The 15,828-nt window shown below is 38.6% G+C and overlaps 1 protein-coding gene across 8 annotated transcripts in view; it reads right to left on the bottom strand.

Annotated features, from left to right (window-relative positions):
• The window catches only part of PLD1 (phospholipase D1), a 180,299-nt gene that overhangs the window by 37,162 nt on the left and 127,309 nt on the right, over positions 1 to 15,828 (bottom strand). For all 8 annotated transcript variants that reach the window (XM_019735181.2, XM_074327913.1, XM_074327908.1 and 5 more), the window contains 2 exons: positions 9,706 to 9,816; positions 7,074 to 7,162 (listed from right to left, as the gene is read on the bottom strand). In XM_019735181.2, the coding sequence (XP_019590740.2) occupies positions 7,074 to 7,162; positions 9,706 to 9,816 (200 nt within the window). The remainder of the gene's footprint in view (positions 1 to 7,073; positions 7,163 to 9,705; positions 9,817 to 15,828) is intronic.

Consider the following 15,828-nt stretch of genomic DNA (forward strand, 5'->3'; position numbering starts at 1 on the left):
GGGATGGTGGGCTGCACCCCCTGCAACTAACAACGGCAACTGGACCTGGAGCTGAGCTGCGCCCTCCACAACAAAGATTGAAAGGACAACAACTTGGAAAAGTCCTGGAAGTACACACTGTTCCCCAATAAAGTCCTGTTCCCTTTCCCCAATAAAACCTTAAAAAAAATAAAAAAATAAAATTAAAAATGAGACTCAGTGCAGGGACTCTGTCGTCTGCCTTCAGGCAGAGTTCCAGGAAGAACAGGACTGACTCCATCACCTTTCTATTTTAGTACACGTGCTGCCGAAGTGAGCGCCCATCATTTTTCAAACATGAGGACATGGGCGTGATGAGGATCTGAACCTTGCTTCCAGAGGAACCCCCGAGAAATGTACACCAGCTCACATGATGGCAGCAATAGAGAAGTGGCAGAAAGGCAGGAAAGGAGTAGGTTGAGGCCTCAAGATACAGTAAGCAGATGCCAGCACAGGCCTGAGAGAGCTCAATGCCGAGAGTTGAAAGCCCCTCCCCAAAGACCCAGGGCGCCTAAGCATCTATACCAAGGGTAGGTGTGTGTAGCAGCACCCTGATTGGCTGAATACAGAGCAGAAATAACAAGAAATCACTGAATTTGGCCATGTTTAGTGGGAAGTGACTAAACTAAATTTCCTTCTATTGTGTGGAAACAGCACTTAAGACAGAAATTCAGGTGAGTTACAGGAAAAGGAAATAAGTTACAATTCAACAGAAAATATAACTATGTATATGAGTATAAGCAAAAAAGGAAATCGGAAAATAAAAAATGACTTTTTTAGGGTGATGAGAATGTGGGAATTTTTTAAATTAATATTTTTAATTTTTGTGATTGCTGTCATGCTATTTGTACCTTTAAAAACAGTACTAATTCACCATGTAAATGAGCCGTAGCAGTGCCTTTCCTCTACTTTGTTGCCCTCCTCTCCCATAAAATCACTCCTCCTGCAATCCATGGTCTGTCCTCAGGAGGGAGGACAGGCAGGAGAAGCTGGGTCTGCTGAGGATGGGGTCTCAGGATCTGTACAAAGGCCCCAAAGGACGTCACTGTGCTTCTCCAGGGACAAGACGCTTTATTTTTTTGAGAATTTCAGGTTTAGAGATCATATTTCATTGCCTTAAACTTCAAGAGTTGGTTATAAATCCTATCACTGCTGCAGATTTTGCAGCAGTGAATGTTTCCAGAAATAAGAAGAATTGCAGGTGGGGCTTAGTCTTTTGTGTGGAGAGAAATTTATACTATTGTGGTATCAGTTATGTGAGAATTGGATCTGTAGCTTCTCAGTGGTTTGAGACATAACCCATTTTATTTTCTTTGGAAAATCTTTTAAAATTCAGTAGATCTTTCTGTGCTTCAGTTTTCTCATCTATAAACGAGAAAGTTGGCTAAAATCATTGCTAGTGCACTAGAAGTACTGGACCTATTTAGTACTGACTTTGAATGTTATATGTGTGACTTTATACATAATGACATGTTCTATATTGTAGCATGCACACACACATAATATTTTTCTTTGGTTATCTTTTGAAAATGACAAGCTCTTAAGTGTAAGAATGTTCAGGGTTAGCTCAGTATCTAGGTTTCACTCTGGACTGCTATTGGCAGGCCTGTCCCTCAGAGTTCCACCAATGAGAGTCTACAAAACTTATGCAACTGTTCTCACTATGGTCTAGACATAATTCATCCTCATTTTTTAAGAGTCTCTCCCTTCCTTCCTCTCTCTGCCAGGGCACATGCTCAAGCTCTTAATAATTCTGCTCTTCCCAGTGCTAATCTTTACATCTATCTACTGAGATTACCACTTATATAATATTTGGAACCAAGTAAAAGCAATTAAATGATCTAAATCAAAAGTTCTCCTGCCATGATATGTTGTCATCTCTGCCCCAATGTAACCTCTTCTTCAGAAACTTTATAGAGCTGGGAGATTATTCCACAAGAAAAAAAAAAATGAAACCAGCAAATGGCATACTTAATTTAAATGTTTGTTTTTTCTTTTTATTATAACTTCAGTTTAAATTTCTTTAAGACGGTGCTTTTGAAACATACCCAGCATGTTCTTACAGCTTGGTACACAAATGATAGGATATGGTAATTACAGGATGTAGATTTTTCCTTAAACGTTTAGAAATTTTAATATATTGCGCAATTACTTTAAAAAATAAAATGTTCATCTGATTTTGTTATTTCAGAATAAAGTATCTCGCATAGAATTCTAGAAGGCTTACCACTAGAACAGTTCTCTTCCCTGAAATGAGGGAAGCTGTGCAGCGGAGCAGTGAAGAGCACAAGGGGAGTCCTAAAGACATGGCTTGATCTCAGTTTCACTCATCAATAGCTGTAGGACTTGGACAAGTTCCCTAATCTCACGTGGCTTCAGCTGTCTCATCTGGAGAATGGGGATAATTATGCATCCACTTCATAAGTGTGATGTGAGAATTGAATGAAGTAATGCATATAAAGCACCCTGGATGTGGAACAACTCAAAATGTGGGAACACTATTATTCAATTAACAACCAGTGATTCCACTCAGAAAGCTTGTACACCTTCAAAGGATAGTAAATAGTGCCTAAAATTAAAACAAAGCAAAGCAAAACTGAGCTCATATTATGCTTCAGAATACCTTTCACTTTGTTTAATATTCTGGGGGAGGGTGTTATATAAACAATAATGGGGAATTCAAAAATTGATGTCCAGAAGAAGCCACCTGTAGATTTCTGGCAGGACACCTCTAGACAGTGTTTTAATAATGTGCCTCTTTGTCTCAGGATGAACAAGTACCAGCGGCAGGAAACCAAAGAGAGGTCCACTGACCCCGTAGTAGCCATCTACTAACTTAAATTAAGGCACATTAAACATCTGTTTTATGGAAACATCTCTGTTTCGAACATGAATATCAATGCAAAAACAGTTGATTTGAGTATTGTACTTCCTTATCATTGCTCACATTTAAGGTGAGCTGGCATATTTCTAGATGATAAGTTTCCTAGAAATAACAATTTCTTACATGAACTGGCACTTTCTGGTTTTCAATTTCTTTTCACATCCATTCATATGAGTGAGGTGGGGCAGATATTACTATTTTCTTTGTTGGTGTCAGAAAGGCAAACTGATATATTAATCATTAAAAGGTCACATACCTGTAGATGACAGAGTTGGAAAGAACCCAGGTCTCCAGACACCTGGTCCCCAATTATTCTCAGATTCCCAGAGGCGTTTCCCCCATACCACCCATTCAGGACAAACGGCACGCCCTACCTGGCATTGTTCTGTACGTAGAGGAAGCATGAAGAGTTTGAGCAATCTTCAAAACTGTGTATTTTTCAATGTAGTTTAATGGTGTATTTTTCAATGCCATTTAGTATTAAAATACAAAGGCATTAAATCAACTGCCTCTTTTCATAGTATGTGTTGTCAACTTTGTGGTGACAGCAATGCAAAATGCACTCTCTTGCTTCCCTACTTTTTTACCAAGGCAGCAAAATTATATACGTGCCAGTTTCCGTAAGCAAAATGGTTTCATCCTCAGATAGCATTATTCACGGCACCCAGTGTTTCAAAATGTTTCCTACCTGGATCATTGGGTTCTACTCTATCTTTTTTTTTTTTTGGCTCATTCAAACATGGCATAAACCAGTTGATTTTAGACTGTGGATTATGATTTCTTTACCCGAATCCCTAGTAGATTTGAGTTGTCAAAGGCAGGCTTCAAGTGAGTCGGGAGCTGGTCTCAACTCTGAGACAGGTTTACTTATTAGAACAGACCTTTGGTTTTCTGCAGAGATTCCCACAGCTATTCTTAGTTTAGCATGGAGTGAACAATATTCTAAGACTCTAGGTCATGGATCAGAGCATGAAGGCTTTGCAAAAACCTGTTTCTGAAAAGAATGATGGCTGTTGAGAAGAAACGAAGAGGAAGCGAGAGAAGCAGAGAACTCACTTCAGGGAACTGGTGTGGGGCTGATGATGGCACTGGCAGAAATAACAAGGCTCAGCCCAGTGGAGGGACTGGGCAACTTAAAGACTCCGATGTCTCTGGGGGGGTGGGACCTGGAAGAGAGCCCGTGTTCCTTGGTCAGGCTGGCTGAATGCTGTTATTTCCCTCCTTCTGCTTTGTGCTCTGTTCTCTTCTTCCAACAGCCAAAATTACACTTGTTGCTAGGCACGTGACTTTGGCAGGGAAGTTCTGAGTCTCAGCAGAGTGGAGAGCAGACAAGTCAACGAAGAGACAGGGCTAAACTGGGGGTGGGCACATTATGACCCTCAGTATAAAGGAGGGGCCCTACTGCAGGCAGCCTGCAGAATGCGCTTTTTGAATTCTACCTTTACCTTTCCTAAGAACACAAGCTCACAGATTTGCAATTATTAAATGAAAATACATTTTAGAGTTGCAATTAACACAGGAGATGAACAATAACGTGGAGATAACAGAGAAAGGGAAAAATATAAAATATGCTTCTAGGGTACGTGTATGGATTAACTAAAACTTTGAATATGTAATCGACATACCACTTTGAAACGTGACTGTCAAAGAAAGTGAGACTACTTAAGAGATCAGACATAAATGATACGCAGTTAATTTGAAATTTGATGGACTTGTTTCCCATTTTCTACAAAATTAGCATGAAATTGCGAGCCTTTAATGTGCTCTGTGAACTTCTAAGTGTGAGCTACAAACAGGTGCTACCTTACCATTATCTCTTACCATGGACCTCTTTTCTTTTCAGGAGCAGCTCACAGGACCACTGGGAAAGGTTCAACTGGAAAATATCCTAAAGTTCCTTCCAGTCCTAAAAATCTATGATTTTAGAAGTGGCCCAGATTTTTAAAGACAGATCAATATACTAAAGAAAAATATTCTTTTGGTCTTCCAAACACTTAAAAACAATCTTACAGGTACTTATTAAACCACATACTATAGGAAACTAATAACCAGGATGAGTAACATTGAGGTTGAAGGTGTACAAGCTACTCTCCTTATTAGCCGATCATAGTTCCAAAACTCATGATTCACTGCTCAGCCCAATGAGCTCATTTGTCACCTTAATGTATTTCTGTGACTTATTCCAATCTTATGAAAACATTATTTTTCTCTTTTTGTCAAATGTGCCTTATAAAGTGGACACTCCTGAATCAATGAAATGCAAGAGTTGACAGAAAGATAATGCAATTTTGTAAATGAGATATAAATTGACCCACAGAATTGGAAGTCTGGCAAAGATGCAAGAAATGTCTGTGTGTGGTACACATGTTTGACCGTAAACAAGACTTTTTAAAAGTCATCTCAGAAACAGAGCCTATAGTGACTTTCTTTAAAAAGGTATATGTGAAGGCAAAGGAGATAGGTCACCTATAAAAGCACAGGACATTATTAATATGTATGGCCATATATGCTGTTCTTTTATGTCTTTACGTCTTTTGAACAAATGGTGCTGAAACAACTGGATACCCCCATGCAAAATAATGAAGTTGGACCTCTAGCTCCCACCATATACCAAAACAAACAAACAAACAAAAAAAACCTCAAAGTGGGTCAAAGACATAAATGTTAGAACTAAAACTATAAGATTCTTAGATGACAACAGGAGGAAATCTTCATGATCTTGAATTAAGCAGTGATTGTGTAGCAACGACACCAAAGCATAAGCAATAAAAAACAGATATATTGGATTCTACCAAAATTATAAACTTTTGTGTTTCAAAGGACAATATCAAGAAAGAAAAAAGAAAATACACTGAATGGGAGAATACATTTGCAAATCATAAACTTGATATGAGACTTGTTTCCAGAATATATAAAGAACTCTTACAACTCAACAATAAAAAGCCAACCTAATTCAAAAATGGGAAGGGATTTGAATAGACATTTCTCCAAAGATAACACATGAATGACTAGTAAAGAAACAGAAAAAATACTCAATATCATGAGTCATTAGGAAAATTCAAATCAAAACCACAATGAGATACCATTTCACACCTATTAGGATGGCTATAATAAGAAAGACAAGTACTGGCACTGATATAGAGAAATTAAAGTCCTCATACACACTATGGAATTGTAAAATGGTATAGCCACTTTTGAAAACATTCTGACAGTTTCTCAAAATGTTAAACAAAGTTACAACATGACCCAGCAATTCTAGCCCTAGAGTAATGAAAACATGTCCGCATAAAAACTAGTATAGAATGTTTCTAGCAGCATGATTCATACAGCCAAAAAAGTGGAAAGAACCCAAATATCTACCAACTGATGAACGGATAAATAAAATGTAGTATATCCAGATAACAGAATATTACCTGACAATAACAATAAATGAAATACTGATACATTCTGCAACATAGATGGACCTTGAGAACATTAAGTGAAAAAAGTCAGCCACAAAAGAACACACACTGTATGATTCCATTTATATGAAATGTCCAGAGTAGGCATATCTACAGAAAAGAAAGTAGATTAGCAGTTGCCAGGGGCTAAAGGAAGAGAGAATGGGTAGTGACTAAGGTATGGGGCTTCTTTCTGGTATGATGAAAATGTTCTAATATTGATTAGGTGATGGTTGCACAGTGCGGAGAATATACTAAACATCACTGAATTGTACACTGCAAGTGGATAGATCATATGGTATGTGAATTTTATCTTAATAAAAGTGTTATTAAAAAAATAATCCTATGAGTTGAAGAAATAAGACAGATGGTAGTAAGAATTTAAATATAGCCCACAGGAAAAAATTATTCCTATTTTGCTTTGATTTTTAAGTGAACACAGCTCACTGTCTGCCATTAAGTAAATCAAATTACAAATCTGCATGGGAAAGAGCCTGGCCAGGAAAAAATGACTGTGCTCTGGAAGAACTCAGATTTCCCTCAAAAATGGACTCAAAAATTCTCAGCGACTGACTCAAATTTCAGGAATCAGTAACCTACTGCTAGCTGAAGCAAATCATGCCTGCTAGGAAAAAGACAGTATTTAAAAAGCGGGCCTTCAAAAGTCACTTTAGCAGTAAATACAAGAACATCTGCAATCACAGCTCCTACCAAAATGCCAAAAACTTTACCTGTGAGCTTTCAGTATCCTCTGGGCAATGGCGTCACCTATCTTATTGAACACAACCTTGTCATCGGCGCAGCTGATAAAAAACTGGTTCTATGAGAAAGAAATAGGATAATCACGTAAGTCTTTCTGCACATAAGGAAAATGTGGTATATAACGAAATCTACTTTTATATTTTTAAAAAGTGTTTCACATAGGAGACAATGTCTGATCCCTAAAATCACCCCAGGAAAGGAAATGACACTGAGAATAAAAGAAACCTCACCTTGCTCTGGACCTCATGGATTTCTGAGTCATAACAAGTATCGCATCTTAGTGAGGTGAAAGGCTAAACTATTACTTCAGCATGCAAATTCCTTGGAGGTTACATTTTAGAATAAGAACACTCCCAAATTAATCACTAGGGAAATCAATTTTTTTCAGATTCACACATTGTGTAAATGCTTATAATTAAAATTCTACATTGGCAAACATTCTATCTCATGCTAAGTTTGCTTTTTTTAAGGGTGTAGATAGCAGAATCCTGGTCTAATTTTCTCCACCTTTTCTCCATCATTGGCTAGTATCTGCTTTGGCCTTATCTCATTTGTTTGGGTCGCCTATTATTCCTGAACTTCCATTTTAAGTAGCTTCAAATCTATTTCGTATGTTGCATATACAGAGCGTGCCAAAAAATGTACATACATTTTAAGAAAGGAAAAAACTGCATTAAAAATTGTAATACTCAATATATACCAATAACAAAAGATGAATACAAGTCATGTGTACACATTTTTTTGGCACCCCTAGTACGTAAATAAACCAATAAAATGGAATGAGAAATATTTTTATTTCTTTTTTCTTTAAACGCGCCTGTTATTCATGCATCTATAAAACATTCTTTAACACTGTTGCTAAAACACCAGGATACAACATTATTATCATAATAGTATAAAAGATTTAGTTGCTGCATAAAGGCAGGTTAAAAACTGGATACAAATATTATCACTATTACATGTTCTATTTATACACGTTGTTAGAATACACCTGTAAGTTAAAAGTATAATCATCACAAAGTAACATTTGCTAATCATCTTAAAGGAAAGAAATACATACGTGATAAGTCAATATATGATTATCATCCCTTTGCAACATTATCATGTTTATTACTACACATATTTTTACACTGAAGTGCATACCTCCAGAAGACAAACTTACAAGAAGACATTGTGCAGAAACTCATTTGAGAATGTGTTTCCCCTTAGGGAATCAAATAGTCAAAACCTCAGGGAATGTTTCCCCTTAGGGCATCAAACAGTCAAACCATGTTTGTTTTCCTGAATTCCTACCACAGAGAAGTTTAACATTCCTCGGCAGCTGTAACACACTCTGCCACATGTCATGTCCTTGATTTCTCCTTTTATGGGGGAAAGGAGGGTGGATGCCGATCACTTCACTTGCCAGAGGCAATCACCATGTCAATCAGATTATTGTCCACATGGCATTAATGACCTCATTTACTACAGAGGTAGCATTAATCACAAAAGCTTTTTATCAAAAAGAGATAAAGCAAAGGGATTCTGGGTGATAGGTGAGCCAGCTGTGAACATCTCACATTATTATGGTATAATTATTGAAATTAATAATACTAATCATATCAGCATTACTAAACTCTAGACTTTATTCAAGTTCATTCATTTTCCCACTAATATCCCTTTTCTGTTACATGACCCCAGCCAGTATATCACAGTGCATTTAGCCTGCTTGTATTTTTAATCAGCCTTCTCTTTCTCCAAGTCTGTGAAATAAATAAGGCTCCAATTCTCTCCTACTTGCCTTTGATGAATTGTCCCTGTGTGGAAGGGGAGAGGGCCAGGGCTCCAGGGGAAGGAAAACAGGGCTAGAATGATTTTCTCCAGCCACTCCATCTCCTTCCACACATCTTCAAAAATTCAGTGGAAAAGACTAAAATAAACGAGGGAGATGTGCTCGGATTTATTTTTGCATTGTCATGACTTTTATTTTTTCAGGATTTTCCAAGTGCTTTGCGGTAGCTTAGATCTACTTGGAAGTACAATGAAGGTTCCCAAAGTAAACCCAGTGTCACTAGATTTTCTCCTGATCTCAGAACACAAACTCCGGGATCTGTAACAATGCTTTATAATGAATAGTCACTCATACAGAACTGAAGAAGGTGGTACCTGCCCTCAATACTCTTATATCCTCCTTTTCCACGTTCCTTGCCCCACACTCTCCCTACTCCAACATCCCCAAAGTGGCATCCAGTGCTCTCTATTTTAGCATCTTACCCGTGTGTTCTCTCCTGAAGCAGCCCATGCCTCACACACCCTCCAACTCAAGCCAAGTCAAAACTTACACATCCATGTTGGGGGATTTCTGGCCAACAGTATGACAAACAGTTGATACATTTTAATCATAAGGATTTGGGGAGACTCTTATTAGAGTCCCGAGTTGATGACAATGCACAGCACATGTCAGGTATGCTGGGGAAGTCAAAATTCAGGTGACCTAAGGCTTCTTCAGATGTCCACATACACTACTAACATAGGATGTCCCGAATTCAGGGACCCTGCAGTCTCTGTACGGTATTCATGGGAAGGCAGGTTGTCAGATGAATTTACACGAGCAAGACTTACTTCTATATAGATATAGTGCTTGCTGTTCTCTATCACGTTGACGTACGCGTTGTGGATGGACGCTTCATGGTACTTTATCCCAGCAGACCAATCAGCAGCAGAGCGGAGCAACTGCAAGGCAGCAATCAGAAATGAGAAAACAGAAGACACCAGATGTATGAAGGCAACGAAGTCCACCCTTTTTGCTTTAATGAAACTGAATGATTACAGTGGCTTGAGTGTCACGTGTGGGCCAAGGGAGAGGAGGTTGGTCGGGGAACTGGTCCTTGGACATCGTCCATCATGAAGGGGCCCAGCCGGAAATCAAGTCCTGAACGTGCCCTCTTCCACCCAGTGTAATTTTCATTTAAAACTGGAAACCATGAGAGTATTTCAGAAGTATAATACTTCTTCTGGTGGCTATGAGGAGGGTGACCATGGTACTCTTTTTCCATGATAGTTCCACAACTCCACCAGAATGACTGTTGTTCGGGTGTATTTGTTAGCAGTACCACTGTTACTTCCAAAGGTGTCCTGGTGTGAACCATAGAGTATGGCCACTCTAGCTCTGACTTGATAATGTGATTATTTCTTTTCTTCCAAATAGATATTGTTCAGATTAATATATTCTAAAATACAAATAGATTCAGTTAGTCATCTAAACTTGATTCTGCCTTTAATTGGCTGTCTGATCCTTGGCAGGTCACTTCATCTCTCACCTTTCTCACTCATACCGCCTCCCTTGTGTCAGACACTCACCGGCTCCCACCCAGATTACAATAAGAGCTTCCGGCTCAGATACCTGAATACCTGTTAAATACACGGACACAGAGCTGGACAGCCTAGGTTCAAAGCTTAGCTGAACCACTGAGAGGCTTTGATCTTGGCCGACTTGCTTAACCTCTTGGTGTCTCAGATTTCTGCTCTATAAAGTGGAATATCTACTCTGCAGGGCTGTAGAGAGGATTCAAGGATTCCTGTGGAGTGTACAGAAGGAGGCCCAGCACCGAGTAAGTGCTGTGTGAGTGTTTGCTGTCCCTAATGAGAACAGTAGAGGATGGTTTGAGCGGTGGCAGATCATGTAGGCAACCCTGCTGAGAAGACTGACTGCATGAGACGGTGGCCTAACCGACATGGGAGGCTTTTCTAACACTAAGACACCTCTGGCTGTAACTTTTCTCAACATTCTAACAGTAATAGAATTGCAGTACAATGTTGGGCATATAGTAGGTGCTCAATAAATACTTATTAATTGACTTTCCTTAAGTAATATCGGGACATCACATTAGAATGCCTGCAAAAATAGATTTGCTATTTCTGATTTGAAATGAATGTTGAAGCTGTTCTTCAGGAAGTCAACAGAAATTCAAAATAAAAGAATGGCCCATCCATATTAGGAACACATAAAGTGATCTAATACATGATCAGTTTTATGTATGTTTTATATAAAAGCTCTGGTACAATTCTTGCTCTAATCAATAACTTAAAAACATTGTATCTATAAGACTACTGAAATTCAAACCTAGTACTTGCTAAAATCAATCGTGTCATCTTCAAAATGTTATTTCTTTCTTCAGTATGAGGTATTTATTGAACAATAGCTCCCCTTAAAGCATTTTCCTTAATTTTGTTACATGAATATGTGCAATAACTTGGGAAAATTTAATTGTGAACAGGAATAGTCAAATATCTCAGGAAAAAACTCATCAGGAAAATTTAGATAAATACGACCGACACTGGGACAGTATCTTGATTTCATATCATCTCCAAAGAACTGTATTATTGTTCATTAGTATAAATAACAAAGGTTGAACAAATAGAAGTTTTAATTCTTAGTCCACTCAAATTTATGCAAATTTTGTTGCTATAGTGCATAGCCCTGAAAAATGCAGGCTACCTTGCAAAGATTCTTATGCCACACATACTGATCTAATCCTACATAACTCTGGAAACAATGTTTAATATTATGAGGCTCAATTTCCTCCACTGTACATTTGAGATTTTTCAGTCTCTCTCTCTCTCTCTCTCTCTCTCACACACACACACACACACACACACACAGCTGATATGAAGGAAAAAAGGGCATAACAAACACAGAGCTATGCTACATGGCACTTAAGAGATATGCAATACAAGGGATGTCTACCTCTGTAAAAGTTGCAGGCCAAGTTTATATACTACCCTCGGTGGTAATTTCTTAGAATTCCCCTCAAATCCAGAATCCTTATGCTTTCTTTCTTTTCTCACTCTCAAAATGTGCTGTGATTCAAAGATTTAATAAACTTAATCTCATAACATATAAATTAGAATTGTCAAATAGGTTTCAATGGACGGATCAAGTCTAATTGATCCAAAGTGGCTTCCTGGACAGCTATGTTGACGAGATTATTGGATCTAGACACTGGGTTAGAAATCTGAGGTTGAGGTCCAAAGGCTTCCTTGGAGGGCAAAGCATGAAGGTCACATATTTGCCGTTTTTCCTGTGTAATGGTAAATGTGTTCCTTTATAGAGGTATTTACGTGTTTAAAGTAAGCACATTTGTAAGCCAGAAGAAAAACATGGTATTATCAACCTATGGGAGAGCATAAATCAAGTGGAGGGTCACCCCCACACACACACACTGATGCCTCTAAAACCACAGAATGTGAGAGGTCACCTGTATCCTAAGAAGGTTCAAAATTCTCTACCCCGCTGAGTCTCACAATGAAAACGTATGTCATTTTAAAACGTTATCATTTTTGGTTAAACTTGAACCTATCTTTCAAGCAATACAGAAAAGAATCACTTGGGATTGTTATTCATTTACTATTATCCTAATCATTTAAAATCTGTCAGCACAAGATAAATTAAAAATATAACTTTGCCTTTTCCCTGCCTCCACCCTGAACCACTGAACCCTGAGGTGACGTACAAATCAACTGCTTTAAATGCTTGATGGTCTAGAAACTTTGTAAACAGCCAAATATGTCAAATGCATTTTGATGGACTTTCTTTTGTTTTAAATTTAAGATTTACTCTCTCCTTTTTCTTAACTGGCCTAAGCAACTTGTCTTGAATTTCTGTTTTAAACTAGGGTAACCGAGACAAGCCTCAACCACCCCTTATGCACACAGAAATATGGCTGCCTTAGTGCCCCACGTATACTGAGAATCACAGCTAACCCACACTTTTCAAACCTCAACTTTGAATACACACTTTTAAAGTATATAAAAAGGGCATATTTCTGATTTTATGTTTTAGCCTCAAAGTTGTAACTAGAACCAGTCATTTCCCTTGAACTGTGTCCTATTCTTTAACTTAAAGGACAGCCTTCTCTTGGGCCCTGACATGCAGTAGACCCAAGTTGAATATATGGATTGAAATTCAGAAAGCTCTTCTTGAAGGAAAACTTTCTTAGTGTGTGTCCCAAGTGCTTTTTCTCATACTGACATGCTAGAATTCCCAATAAATTCAGCAGATATCTTAAGTCCTTTGTATTTCTCTAAGCTTCCAAGTCAATCCAGGAACAAAGACTGTGGACAAAAGCACTTTTTGTGTGTCTTTCACACAGAAGTTGGCACCGTGTGGAGGCTCGAGTGGCATGCATGGGCTGGGGAGAGGACGGAAGTGCTCAGATTGTTGGGCCTTAGTCTTCCGGTCCGGATGGGGGAGCACAGCAGGTCGGGAGCACCAAGAGATAAGCTCTGCTCAGGAATCTCCCACATACTATCACGCTCTTCCTTCTAATAAGTATATTTCTGTAGTTGAGAGTCATCTGTTCACACCACAGTGGGCAATTATTCTAATAACATCATCCTTTTGACTGTACAAAAGGGGACAAAAGTTAACCTGAAGGCTGAAGGAGAGGGAGAAAATATAATTTTTGAAGAATAAGTCTTAAGGGGTGTGAAGTCCTAGGAAAAAGAGTGTAGGTAAGCGCTCTAGGGAGCTGGAAAGCAGCAAAAAGATGGCTGAGGATGGGTTTGGGGGGCGTGGCAACAGAAGATGCTACCACAAGGCAGCCCTGACATGCAGCTGAGCCTTTGGTGATTGCAACCCTCCTGGGTCTTATTGGAAACAGTCTGCTGAACAGGCACGACCTCAGGCGCGGGGCGCAGACTGCCTGGAATCTAGTCTCATCCCCGCCACTTACTCCCTGCGTTATTTTAACCTTGCAAAGTCCTAGTTTCTTCATCTGTAACAATACAGGAGCAAAAAGGGGTACAGGTGATTATCTGGTGAGTGTTAAATGAGATAATGCACACAAAGCTTAGTGCAGTGTGAGGCATGGAGCAAACACTCCCCATTCGTGTGGCTTCAGCCAGATCAGAGCAGAGGACCAATACAAGGAATGGGCCCTGCACGAAGACCTGGTCCATAAACGGAGAACAGCTTCCACGTAGAGAAACTTCCTTAGGAATCAATTAAGTGGCTCTCTTTGTCCTAGCACAACACAAAACAGTTTGCGGTCCTTTGAAATCTACATTAATTCCTACCCTGACACCCTGTGGAGTGTCATTTGGACATTTATCCCAAGCTTAGGAACACATTTTTCCAGTAGTATAATTTGAATGTCATTCACACTTACCTGTATTATTTTCTTTTCTTTTTTAATAGAGAAAGAGATTGAAGACTCCAGTGGAATTATTTCCCTCAATTTGGTAGGACTTCTCAGCAATGATTTTGTAAGGAATGGCTTTTCTACAATTAGCTGCCCAGTTTAATAAAAAGGATTATTCCCATGTTTTGATTCTAAATTGATGCTAATTTGTCATCAGTAATCTTTGACTTTAATAGGCACGTCAAATGTGCTCTGTCTGAGTTATTTATCTTAAGTGGTAATGGTAGCATTCAAGAAGCTAGTTTGTTCTTTTTAGGGAGAAAGGTTTTTTAATATACTCTGTATATAAGCAGTTTCAGAATCATCTTTTCCTCCAACCCCTGTTCCCACACGTTCTCCTGCTACAACTTTTCTGGGTGCTCTTGGAAGGCTTCTGAGAATGCCCAGCACTGAGGGGAAACAGCCAAGATTATTTTAAAAGTGTCGGTAGAAGATACTTAACTACACTCTCAAGTTTGGATGGCTTTCTGAGAAGCATGAATTCCTGTTGGTGGGGGCAGGCCTCCTTTGCATTGGCCACAGCGCTCCTCTCCTTAGCTGGCTCTGTCAGCCTTTTGCAACAGCTGTGCATAATGGCTGGTGTGGAATTCCCACCAAGGATGACTGGGCCCAGTGTTTTTCTATTAAAAAAAATAAGTAATTTGGTTTCCTTCTGCAGATGAAAGAATAACATGACTTTTATCTATTATTAACTTTAAGAAATGTTCTTTCTTGCCATTTCAATAAATAATATATGGTATAAAGATTTTGTACCCAGAACTAGCCTGGTGACCCATCCTGAGAAATGTCAATGTCTTCATTGCAAACTTTTGAAAACAGTAGGGAAGCTTGAAGGTTGCAGTTAATATTGATATTTTCAAACTAGTGCATTCTCCTAAGTGCTTTGCATGGACAGGTTTATTTAACCACCATCATGCTATAGACAGATATTACTATGATACCTGTTTTACCAATGAAGGAAATACAGACAGAGAAGTGAAGTAAGTTTCCCAAGGTTTCACAGCTCATATGTAGCAAAGCTGGGATTTGAACAGTCAAACTCTAGAACTGCCTCTTTCCCTTGCTACATGATATTGCTACTTTTCAGTGAAAAGAGCAGCGTGTGGTCTCTAAATTATATTATGAATAAACTGTGTTGACAATTATGTTAAAATCTGTATTAAAAAGAATAAACCTAAGGAGGAATTTTATTAAATTTCTCAACTAAGGTGTGTTATAGTTATCTGACTATTGCCACATGATAGCTGAGAGAGTGAAAGATTTGAAAATATGACAATAAACCTTTTGAAAATTAAGTAACTTACATAGCCAGGTCCTAGCTCCCTGCACCCTTCTGGATTCTCCAGAAAACCAGGAATTGGACCAGATTATTGCTTTCGCCATCTAGGCACTGACTTACAAACAGGAATGTCCAGAAAAGATGCATAGTGTTTAGATCCAATAAATAATGTGAAGTGGTAAAACAATAATGTGGTCAGAACTTTACCAAAAGGGAGAAAGGAAACAAGAGTTTTCTTTTTTCAGTTTCTGTTCATCTCAGACT

The sequence above is a fragment of the Rhinolophus sinicus genome, linkage group LG01, assembly GCF_036562045.2.
Source record: "Rhinolophus sinicus isolate RSC01 linkage group LG01, ASM3656204v1, whole genome shotgun sequence".
Lineage (NCBI taxonomy): Eukaryota > Metazoa > Chordata > Mammalia > Chiroptera > Rhinolophidae > Rhinolophus > Rhinolophus sinicus.